The sequence below is a fragment of the Electrophorus electricus genome, chromosome 4, assembly GCF_013358815.1.
Source record: "Electrophorus electricus isolate fEleEle1 chromosome 4, fEleEle1.pri, whole genome shotgun sequence".
Lineage (NCBI taxonomy): Eukaryota > Metazoa > Chordata > Actinopteri > Gymnotiformes > Gymnotidae > Electrophorus > Electrophorus electricus.
The window spans coordinates 12,039,236-12,051,735 of NC_049538.1; the positions used below are offsets into that span (position 1 = coordinate 12,039,236).

Here is a 12,500-nt window from a genome sequence, read left to right on the forward strand (position 1 = left end):
CTTAAAGTGCACACTCTTAACCAGGATGAGACATGGTCCAGTAAAATCTGGACGTTCGGTACCATCATCTGCAGTTTCTCACAAAAAGGGAATTCATAAATCTAATTACCTTGTTTTCCCAGGACAGGCATTAGCACTGGGTTTTAGTGAACTTGTCTGGCTGAGTGCAGCTCTGTCCCTTGAGGGACATTCTGCTCAGGTTACACCTGTTGACTCTGAGACTCTCCCCAGACAGTCTGCACTGATTTTACATAGTCGCCAGGGGGAAGCAAATTAGCTTCACTCAGAATGCAGAGCACATGGCGGCCTGGAGACAAATAGTCCATGTTGGAGGAGAAAGTAGCTGTACAAAGAGATTCCTTTAATGGTACTTAAAAGCCACTCTCCTTCTCTCTGTGTCCTCTGTCTCCCCCTCTGTCTGACACTCTGTCGGTCTTTCTCCTCTGTCTCTTTCTTTTTCTTTCTAACCATTCTTCACCTTGTGAGAATGTTGCTTGTGAAGGAAGTGGTAGCGAGGAAAACTCAATACTGAGCTTCATCCCACCCAACAGACGTTAAACCTCAGGGGTGGAGGGGCAAAGTGACAGGGTCCCATCCTCTGTCTGTGTGTGTGTGTGTGTGTGTCTATGCACGTGCACATTTATAAAGGTGAGTGCAAGAGCCGCTTGTTCATTCAGGTGTCTGTACAAGTGAGTGTGATGGAATGTTTGTTTGTGTGTGTGACAGTAGCAGAGCTGATGGGGCGTTGAGAAGCCGTGCAGCAAAACGGGTTCAGAGAAGGCAGGTTTGGGGAAGAGAGGGGGCATCTTTGTTTTGATAGACCAGTATCCCCACTTCCTCATTTGAAGGTGTCCTGCTGCGAACCCTGCTGGTCCTACCATCTGTCCAGAGCTTCTTTAGACAGCACCAGCCCTTGTGGCGTCCAGAGTGACGCGAGAAAACCTTCACCACTCTGTTCCTGTAAGCACTTCACACGCAGTCTCCAGACTGTGCTTCGCTCTCTCACTGCTGGGACAACCTCACCACTCTCATGCATGCCATTTATTTTCTACCAAGCTGATGGTGAGTCAACATTCACCCCTTATCCAATCAGAGCAGGGAAAACAGGGATGTGCCAGGTGGGCTGGACCCATTAACTTTACTCTCTCTGATTGGCAGGTATTCGCTTCCCTAACCTGTTAAGAGAACGCTAGAATTTCATTAATTTTCTAAACACTCCAAGAATGGACCCATTTTCCATTTCTGACATGCACCTTTGCTGCTTTGGACAGAATGGCAGTGATCCAGTGCCCCTATTGTCCCAGGTTAGTCATAGCCTGTGTTCAAACGCATTTTATATCTTATTGTTCCAGTGCGGTTGGCATGAGAACATGTCGTGAATGAATGATGCACGATCAAGCTTTACCTTTATCAAGATTTTGCCCTTCAGACTGTTGGGACTAGGCAGATGTTTGGAGTCCCTGTTGAGGACCATTCCCACATCCAGCTTCTCCTTAAAGATCTCCTTCAGATGCTGAGCTATCTTCTTTTGCTGTTGAATGTTGCAGTGGTTCTCTATGGACAGAATGACTGGGTATCTGAGAAGAACAGCGAGAACGAGAAAGATAGCAGTTAGTGAATGGTAACGTGGGAAATGGCAGCTGCTTATCTCAAGTCTTCCTCTACATACTGAACAATCACAGTCTGTCCATTTTTTCTTTTTTCACACACTGTCACTTGCACTCTCTGTCTCTCTCTGTCTCCATCTCTCGCCCTGTTGCTCAGGTTAGCATTCGGTCTTTGCACAGAGTTGCTTCAGACCATCAGTGAGTTGCTGCCCAACTCTCTTTCACTGGCCTGGTCATCCGCACACACTGATAAAGCCATAAGCAAATAGACGCAGAAGATGAACCCGGCATCGGTGGTGTTCAATCATGGGCGAACACTGTGGGCTCTGACGCAGCAGAGTGTCTCAGGCTGGAAGGCTATTTCATACCGCTTTTATATTGCATGTAGCAATATCTGTCATAAGCACCCAAGAGCGAGCTGGAGCTAAAACCTTACGTTTCTGTGAAAATTACTTTTTGTTCACTATTGGAAGCAAATTAAATGTGGTTCAGAGGGAGGTGGACGCTTAAGATCTTGCCCGTCAGAGAGCCAAACATGCCCTGTGGTGTCAGCATGAGAGGAGACAGGTGCCCCAGACCAGGGGGAAGGGGGAAACGCCGTGGACAGAATAAGCAACAGAGTGTGTGTGAACATGTGTGAGTATATGGGTATGTAGTGTGCCCCGCCTATGTCTCTGCGGCACTCTGCCGTTAAAGAAGACAAACGCACAAGGTACTAACCTCCCGCATGGTACTGTAGTAAAAATTTGTCTGTTAGCATTTAAACTGTTTTAATAAACTGCAGCAGAAGCTATTAAGGATCACACCATGATAGCAGTCATATTTTTACAGATTGACAGCGCATTATTCTAAGTCTTAACATTAGACTCTAGCTCATTTGTTCCAGCTTAAGGATTGGTTTTCCAAGGACACAGCAAAGCACTTGTGCAGACTGCGCTGGACAGGAGAATCTGCCAGTGTCCAGAAATGCAATGCAAATGTTTTTATCTCTTACAGTGACACAGAGTATAAACATGCCATCTGCACTATAGGTGTCTTTACCATCTCAACAAGGCAGTGTGAAATTGGAAATTAGATTTTCAAACAACTGGCTGGTTGTGATCAATTAGAGATGAAGTCATGTTTATGCTCTTCTGTTAAGTGCTTTTGAACGTACTCGTTGTTGACAAAAGCGTATTTGTTGATGGTCTCGATGACGGACTTGAAGTTGATTTTGGACGTAAGTGTGTATCCGTGCTGGACCATGGGTTCACCGTCTGGACCATCCCAGCAGTCCACTGCACCCACCCACACACACACACACACACACACACACACACACACACACACACACACAATAAATACATACATTTACTTTTCCATACATAAATACTTGTTCTGTAAAAAAGTGCATAATTGGATGGAATGATATATAGATGAATGTATGAAAGAATAGAATAAAAGATCATTTTATGGATTATAGAATCAGTTTGAATCAAATGATCTGAGCTGAGCAGGGATGATAGGCCGAGGCAATGTACATGGAGTTAATGTGAGTTAATGTACAAGTGAAAGGAACAGTTTACTCCTGTGGGATGACCTTCACTTAAAAACAAATAAACAAGAAACAAACAAAAAGAGAACCTCTGTGTGAGGGTGTGAGTTTAGCGTGTGCTAAGAGCCATGTGCCGAGAGCCATGCTTCACATACCTTCCACACAGCGGCAGCCAGCCTGCAACACCCAGGCATACATGTCCGTCTTGGAGTGAGACAAGAGCTGGTCTCCAGTCAGGTAGGTGTTGTGCGAGGAGGCGATGAAGTAATTACACAGAGGCTGGTCCATGTCCTGATTAACCTCATTATGCAGAGGGTTAAAGACATCACACGCAGGGCTGCGCATGAAATTTGTGAAGCCTGGACAAAGAATGCAGGCAGGGAAGAGGAGAGGAGACAAAGTATATTGAACGATGATGCATGACTCGTTGAAGCTATTAAGGCATCTTTGCAAAAGAAAAAATACCTCCTAGTAAAGTACTATGGGAAACCTGAGCGGTGTGTCTGTAATGTGCATAATGGTGTGTGTGTGTGTGTGTGTGTGTGTGTGTGTGTGTGTGTGTGTGTGTGTGTGTGTGTGTGTGTGTGTGTGTGTGTGTATGTGTGTGGGTGTGTGTGCGCCTGAAAGGTTGTCCTTGAGAGTGAGTGTTTGTGTTTGCATAAGTGTGACTTTGTGTGTGATTGTGGGGTGGGGTGTGGTTGCATGTGCACTTATGTGAGTGGTTGTGTGTGTGATTGGACTCCTAGCAGAAACACCATGGTGAATGAATTAGCTCTAGCACACATGACAATCGGCTAATGTTGCTGGGATCGCAGTAGGGACAGCCACAGTGCACACTCTTCCTGAGACTGACAGACAGAAAGCTGAACACAGACACAGTGAAGTACATGTAAATGTTGTAAATGTTAAAATAACCATATACACCACACACACACAAAATAAGTAACTGAATGAGTGGATTATGCAGTCACCCTCCACGCATTGCCAGTTTAACTCGATCAGAGAGCATCGGTTCCAGCAGCGCTGGCCACTCAGCCAGCAGAGAGAAAGAGAAGAAATGTGTGTATGTATACTTCTCTCTCTGTCTCTTTCCTTCTCTCTGAAGACCCCTATGTAGAAAAATCACTGAAACAGCATTTTTCCATTTACAACACACACACACACACACACACACACACACACACACACACACACACACACACTCATACGCGTAGGTTCAGCAGCTGCTCATCCATTTAACGTTAGCTCTTTTCATCTATCTATACAACCATCTGTCTATCCATCTATCCATCTTTCTCTTTCCCTCATGCTTTTTGACCAGCGGGAAGAGCTGATACCACATTCTCATGTGTAAGCACACCCTGGGGTTAGATATGAGGCGGACTGCATTGCAGGTAAGTATATACATCCCCTCCTGTCTGTCTGCCTGTCTGTGTATGTATCTAATCATCTGCATATCAGCCGGTGTGTCTGTCTGCCTCCCTCTTTAGCAGCAATAATCTGAAAAGCCTGAAGCATTCTGAACACCCATATGAATACATTCTTCTACTACAAATTACATCATCAGACAGAGAGAAGCGCAAGGCATGGAAAGAAAGATAAAAGTCTGATTGAAACACAAGTGACCGACAGATCTCACCTTCAATTCCCAGAAAGCCTTTCTCCTTGTTTTCTTCAGACAATTCAAATTTACCGATGATGTCCAGGCAGTACTCAGGTGTCACACTGGACATCTGGGGAGTGGGGGGACACAGAGGCTGACAGAGAGCACAGACTCACATATGAAATGATCCATCATTCCATTTCTCAGAGGGTCACCCTTCTGTCAAACTTATCACAGCACCCTTTTCCTGTCCTTCCAGAAGGTGACATTTGCTCGCTCTCGCTCTCTCTCTCACTTCCTCTCTCTCTCTCTCACTTCCTCTCTCTCTCTCTCTCACTTCCTCTCTCTCTCTTCTGCTCTCACTTACTTTTTCTCTCTCTCTCTCTCTCTCACTTCCTCTCTCTCTCTCTCACTTCCTCTCTCTCTCTCTCTCACTTCCTCTCTCTCTCTTCTGCTCTCACTTACTTTCTCTCTCTCTCTCTCTCTCTCTCTCTCTCTCTCTATCAAGTCTAGTCAAGTCAAGATGGCTCTATGGGCATGACTACAAAATACAATTTTGCCAAAGTACTGAAAATGTTTACATTTTTAACTTCACATAATAATAATAATAATAATAATAACAAAAACACTATCACCACCAGTAATAATAATAACAATAATAATAATAATAATTCCAAACAGTTATTTTTTACTTTGCTTTATAATCTGATTTAGTTTTAGATTTGGTAGTAGTGCTGGTGAGAGGCTGGTTGTAGAGAGGTAGTAGTTGTTACAGGGTTAGTGAGCCTCAGAACCAGCTGACTAAAAGGAATTGTGCTAGGGTTCAAAAGTGATGCAGTGTTTCTCAGGGAGTGGTCTTTAAATGCAGTGTTTCTCAGGGACTGGTCTTTAAATGCAGTGTTTCTCGGGGACTGGTCTTTAAATGCAGTGTTTCTCAGGGACTGGTCTTTAAATGCAGTGTTTCTCAGGGACTGGTCTTTAAATGCAGTGTTTCTCAAGGACTGGTCTTTAAATGGAGCGTTTCTCAGGGACTGGTCTTTAAAGCACTCTCAACCATTTCACTGCGAGTTATACTGTGTATGACTATGTATGTGACAAATAAACCAAACTTGAAACTTAAATGCAGTGCTTCTCGGGGTTGGTCTTTAAATGCAGTGTTTCTCAGGGACTGGTCTTTAGATGCATCCAGAAATATAAGCATCTTTTTTTGTATGTTTACTGGTAGTGGAAATTGGCTTAATTCTGCCCTGCATGCATTGGTGGGGATTTAGGCAGAATTCTACATGCAGGGTTTCTATTGAATGCTTGTCCCATCTAGAGTAGCTATGATGACTGAGTGGACCCCATACCTCACTTCCATACAACGCAATACACTACATCATCTATATTATTAACTTTATCATGTATCATTACCAAATTATTAAATAATTTGGACCAAACTGAAATGGGTATATCAATGCTGTTGTAGAATTTGCTTTTTATTGCATACAGTGCCCTGTGAGCTTTTTCCTTTAGTGCATCTTATCTCTCTCTCCATCACTTTCTCCTATTCTCTCCATCTCCCTCTCCCAGTTTTCTCTCTTACATCAATTTCCATGACTCTTGGAGCCTTTCCCCTTATTTCATTCCCTCGTTCACAGAGCAGGCGAGAAGTGAAAGTGTGCGGAGGACAGTCACAGAGGGAGGCTGATTTTAGAAGGGAGGCGGGGCTCATCCATGGAGGCAGCTGGCTGGCCTGCCTCACGCCCGCCACACAAGCCTTCTCTTTCTGCCTGTGTGCACTGGAGGGGCTTAGTGGAGGCTCAACCAAATGTGTCCAGCACAGAAATGGAGAGAGAGAAGCAGATGAAAAGAAATGAATAAAAAGAAGGATATACAGTTCCAGTCAAATTTTGGATGCGCCTGACTGAGTTCAGTGAGGTGATTGAACGTTTGCAGTGTTTTACCTTCCTGAGTGGCAGTCTCCATTACAATCTACATTTTGTCACATAAACTGGATCCACCTTCTAGAACTTCGGAAGTGCTTTGCTGGCACAGCTGTTCTGTTTCTCTGAAAATGTGCACTTCACTAAAATTTTGACTACCTCTATATACATGTATATATGCTATCCATCAAAAGTTTGGAAACAGTCTTTGTTTTTTTTACTGTTTTAATATACAAGAGAGACACACCGACAGAAATGAAAGCATGACCCCCTGATACCACCTGAATCAGCAGCAAAGAATGATGGGAGAGAGGGGGAGCACATTCCTCATCAAACAATGACAGGTCTGTAAGCACACTGTCCAGTGCTTCAGGTATAAGCAGCCCTAGGAAAGAGCCACGAGGCAGCAGAATACTGATTGCCTGACAGGCTGCCCTCCTGCAGGGGCCTGCTCTTTATGGCTACATGGCACGTGGTGGAGACACTGGGGCTGAGTGAAATCAAGCCAAACATCCCCACAGACTGCAAAGTCATGAAGTGAAAAGAGACACAAAACAGCAGAGACACTAGTGATGGAAAAGATCCAAGCACTACAGGTCCTGCCGGCTTTACTTCTCAAAAGATTTGCTGCCAAAGTGCCAGAAATATTTGCTAAAAACAATATATTTTTGAGTTTATTGGATTATTGTTGCAGAACAAACTCTTAGTAAACTCAAAACCAGACCTCCAATCTAAATCCAGCTTTACTGTTCTCTAATCACTGAACAGTACACTCAGTTTGCATAATTGACTGAAAATCATTGTTTGTAGTTGAAAAACTGGTGTAAAGGCCTACACTACCCTCCCTGCAGGACAGGGATGATAAACCCTGATAGTCCTGCTGGGGTACATCAACTCCCACTTCAAGATACAAAAAAAATTTTAATAGCAAAAAAAATAAATAAAAATCAGGTTAACCACTGACTTTTTGCTCCACTCGCAGGAAGTTGCCGAGCTCCTCAGCAGTAAGGTGATCTTTCTTCTCGCTGAAGCACATGAGCAGCAGGAAGAGGTCTCGTCTCAGTGACATCATCCTGTAGAACACGCTGAACTCCTCAAACGTTAGTGTGCCCTGCTGCTCATCCGTGTCTGCTTCCTGTGACATCACATGTGAAACGGGAAATAAAAGATATGTTTTGGAAAGTGATGCTACATTCTGTGGATCCACACAGAGTGAAAGACATGCAGTAATATGTAGACAGCATGAAAACTGCTATGAGAGTCATTGTTTAGTTCAACTTTTTTTAGTTTGACTTTGGTACATTTGAAGTTGAGCCGGTGACTCTCTGAGTTCACCAGCTCCTGCTTTAACTTGGTTGTGATTAAGTTTCAAGCTGTTAAAATAACTAATGTGTAACAGGATAGGGTAATAGCACATTCAAAACCAAAGAACGATTTATTCCAGAAAGTCTTGGTTCCTTTCATATATATTTCACCCATTGGAGAAATGTTGATGAACGACTCAGCTCCATTGTGCAGTATGGAAGCTGTAGCTGCCACTGTGACTGCAGAAGTGATCAATCTTTCAAATATTTTTGTCACCATCCAAACACAGCTAAATTCTGCCAGAAAATGTAGTCTTGTTGGGTATCTGAGGCTATTAAAGATGACCAACAGTGTTAGTGTGCATATTCACACCACAGACCACTAATCAAACTAGACTGACAGCAGAAAGCTTTGTCATCTCTCTCAAAAATGCCCTTTGTTTATCCTAATAGAACAAAGGCTTGAGACATCAATCCATTAAATCTCCTCTCAATCTTTCGATCCCTTCTCAACTTCTGTTGCTTCCCCCTGTCTTTCTGTCTTTTTCTTATTCCTTCTCTGTCTTTCTTCTCTCCTCTACCATCTCTCATTCTCTCTTCCTCTATGGAATTGTCTCCTTCTATCCTGTTGTATCTTCCTCTCCTCCTCAAAGGGACCCAAGAATACCCAACAAGGCTCAGTAGCTACAATAATTCAATCCCTTTGTTGCCAAAGAGTCAGGAATTACTGAAGCAGAGCGAAGGAAATCTTCTTTAAGGCGCATTAATGACGAGAGTCGGGAACAATGAATAATATCACCACACTTAATCTCCCGCCTAACCCGTGTAATTGTGAGGATGAGGTGAAAGGCTTTCACTCCCTCCCTTTGGAGAAAGAGTGGAGACCACGCCAAGTTTCAGACTTCTAGAAAGGGCTGTTTTTAGGCTGAACAGCAGCCTGAGGAGAACCGAGCAAGAATATAAATTGGGTTTGTGGCACTGGGGTGGATTCATATTCAAACCCCCTGCCCATCTATGATCAAACCAATAAGCAGTATACAGAGAAAATAAGCATATGGGTTTTATTAGGTTTCGCAAAAAGCAGATGGTAGGGACACTGAGAAACAGAACAGGCCAACTCGGGTATGTTTACTAATACTACTTGAAGTCTCAGAGGTGTCTCGGGGAGAATACTGGAGATTCTTAAATAAATCTGTAAAGATAAGATAGAATGGAGAACAGATGTGGTACAACAAAGAGGTGGCGTATATTTCAGAATGTTTTTCCCCTGTAAAGAAAGATGCATCCATTACATTCAGCTTTAGTGAAACTGCCAAATTCTGCCCACGATGCTCATGGCTTTCCAACAAAAAAACAAGGAAACGAAAGGAAAAGGTTCAACCAGTGTGGTGAGTTTAGGGGCGGTCTTTCTCCCATGTTTCAGTTATTGCACAGATTCGTTTGGACTTACTGTGAGCAGACCAGTGCATACCTAGGATGCTGCTCTGCCAGTCTACACAGACAGTGCAAAAGGTCTTTTTCTTTTCTTTTCCCCAATACCTTTTTTCATGTGGCATGGGTTTTGTTCTATGTTCCCTGTGCTCACCTGGAACATCTGCTTCACCTTACGCCGAGGCAGGTTGACATTCATCTTGTGCAGGAGCTGGTAGATCTCGTCAATGTTTAATAGTCCGTCTCCATTTTTATCAGCCTCTTCGAATGTCTGCTTCATCCACGTCCATTCAAGATTAAGGAAAACTTTAATTTTACAATAAATCAGAGATAAAAAGGGTAGAAGTGTCGAGATGATACAGTTGTCTAGGGACAGAGATAAATGTTTTTAAAGGGGAAACAATGTGTCTGGAGTGAGTTAGTTGGTGGAAGAACGTCAGGAGGGTACGTGATCCAGAACAGAAACAGGCTTTGTTTCATATTTCAGCCACACCAACAACAGAAGCTTCTGAAAAAATAACAGCAGCATTGTCGGTGACTCTTATGCAAGCATGCCAACCATTTTGCTATGACTATACCATGTATTGGAAAATCAGACCTCCCACCAACATAGATTAGCAGTGGTGAATTCCATCGTCTGTGCTACATATGCACTGCTTTTCTGTCTGAGAGATCTGTACACCTGGTGAACCTGACCATACAATCAGCTCTTCTGGCTGCGTTCTTCATTCCCTACTACTGTGAGCTGTTAATGGCTACTGGAGAGTTCCCGCTGCTGTAGACTCAAAATGCATTTAGAATCAATAAAGAAGATTCAAGCATATGTAGGTTTTGTTTTCTTGTTTGTTTGGGGGGGGGCAAAAACCACCTTGGCAAAAACACATCAAGTTTCTAATTCATTAGCCCTATTGGGAGTTATGATGTCTTATTGCCCAGGAGCTGGATGGAATATGATTTTTTTTTTTTTTATCCACAGACATGCACTTTTGTGTGGCATTTAAAACCTAACCATTTAAAAATTAATATTCAATTAACACTAATATGGATTTGTTGATATAATTTATGTGAGGGTGAAATACTGCCAAGGTAGTGTGAGTATGAGTGTGTGTGTGTCTGAGTTGAAATAGAGACAGTTAAGCAGGGCTGCGAGAAACCAAACATCTGTGTTCTGATGGCATGAGTCGGACAGCTGGCAGAGTGTGTGTGCCTAGCAGAGATAGTGAAGCAGGACAGCGATTACTGTGTGTGGGTGTGTGTGTGTCTGTGTGTTTCAGGGTGGAGGAGTGGAGGGGATTGCTTATGGTGGTGGGATCTGCTCAGTCTGTTCAGGGTGGAGGATTCTGTTCAGGGTGGGGTTGTTTGTTCAGGGTGGGGGCGTCTGTTCAGAGTGTTGGTTCCGGGTGGTCCAGCCCCAAAAGTGCCTCTGCTGCTGGAGCTCTGAAATGGGCAGATTCATCTGTGCTCTGCCTGCCTCCCACACTGCATTATACCGCAGGGAACAGATTTTTGCTTTTTTTTGGTGTTCTATTCGTGTCACTAAGCAGGAATAGAGTTGACTCCAGCTCTGACGGTTGATACAGGGTGACATATAGCTGGAAACTGCAGTCTTTTTGTAAAGGGCACTTACACACAATTAATTAACAATTAATTCCACTTGTACACAAACACAAACATGCAAATATGCAAACAGGCAAATAAACGTGTGTCAGTATGATTCTCGTTTGTGTGTCTTTGTATGTCTATGATGTCTGTTCATTTGTATGTTTGCCTGTTTACATATTTGCATGTTTGTATTTGTGTATAAGTGTAATTATGTGTGTGTGTGCTGTTAGTCATTGATTGCCGTTTTACAGAAATACTGCAGTGTAGCTATACATCACCCTGTATCAACCATCAACCTTCCCATTCTTGAGAGCATGGGCGCACTGGTGAATGTGTGTGTGTGTGTCTGCATGCATGCGTGTGTGTCTGTGAGTGTGTGTGTTTGCTTCCTTCACATGTGTTAGTGGGAAAGCATGAGTGTGCAGGAACTGTGCCATTCTGCAGAAAAAGATTTACTAGCTGTCTGAAGTTGGATGGTGCATGCCTTCCATCATGTCTTAATGCTTCCTCAATCCAAGGCTCACAGCCAGAGGAAAGGAGAGGAGAGGAGAGAAGAGGTGAGGTGAGGTGAGTTCTCCTATCTGATAAAAAAGTTTAGGTTCTATCCTCCCTTATGAGGTACCACTGTGGAGTCATTCACAGAGCATCGGATAACAGATATTCCCACATCAACTGACAACTTGGTCTGTACCAGCCATTAAATCAGTTAGAGACATTCCATCCCTCTGGCTGTACATCCAAAAATCCATCCATCCATCCATCCATCCATCACCTACTATATAGCCATCCATCCATTATCTCTCCATCTACTGATCCATCCCTTGGTCATTCTATTCATCCTGAGTAGTCTGAAGGATATTGGTCATGTGTTCGTTGCCTCTTGGCCAGTGAGTCCTCGTCACTGATGCCAGCCATCAGGTAGCGGAGTCCAGTCACCCACGTCCGTGCCTCCTCTATGCTGGATGTCACCAGGTCCAGGGACTCCATGTGGTTGCCATGGTAAATGGTGAAACAGCAGCCAGGGTCAAAGTTTCCATCGGCATGGCGATGAAAGATGTCGGACTGGCGTCCTTCTGTGACTTTGTAGAGTGAGTCAATGGTAACTGTGAGAGAAAAGAGTGACTGTGATCAATCAGTCAGAATGTGTATACACCCATGTGTGAGCTTAATACTTAAATCAACAGAGATTACCTACAAACTGGGGGAAGGGGGGAACAAGGATGGTAATAACTGCAAAACTCCTTCTGGTAAACAATTAATCCATTTGTTTTATCTGTGATAAAAATATTAGATCCTAGATTCAACCCCAGAGTTATAAAAATAGTTTTTAGACAAACAAAAGTTGGACTTCTAAATTCCCTGTACCCATTTACTCTCTCTCTCTCTCTCTCTCTCTCTCTCTCTCTCTCTCTCTCTCTCTCTCTCTCTCTCTCTCCCATCTCAGTCTTTTTCTTGTCTCAATCTTTCTCTCTTTATCTCTCTCTTTTTCATGTC

General features: G+C 43.5%; 1 protein-coding gene across 6 annotated transcripts in view; it reads right to left on the reverse strand.

The window, feature by feature from the left end:
* Positions 1-12,500, reverse strand: part of plch1 (phospholipase C, eta 1) — a 61,385-nt gene that overhangs the window by 20,388 nt on the left and 28,497 nt on the right. For all 6 annotated transcript variants that reach the window (XM_035525184.1, XM_027029070.2, XM_027029069.2 and 3 more), the window contains 7 exons: positions 11,866-12,109; positions 9,559-9,688; positions 7,634-7,804; positions 4,781-4,874; positions 3,297-3,500; positions 2,764-2,884; positions 1,406-1,577 (listed from right to left, as the gene is read on the reverse strand). In XM_035525184.1, the coding sequence (XP_035381077.1) occupies positions 1,406-1,577; positions 2,764-2,884; positions 3,297-3,500; positions 4,781-4,874; positions 7,634-7,804; positions 9,559-9,688; positions 11,866-12,109 (1,136 nt within the window). The remainder of the gene's footprint in view (positions 1-1,405; positions 1,578-2,763; positions 2,885-3,296; positions 3,501-4,780; positions 4,875-7,633; positions 7,805-9,558; positions 9,689-11,865; positions 12,110-12,500) is intronic.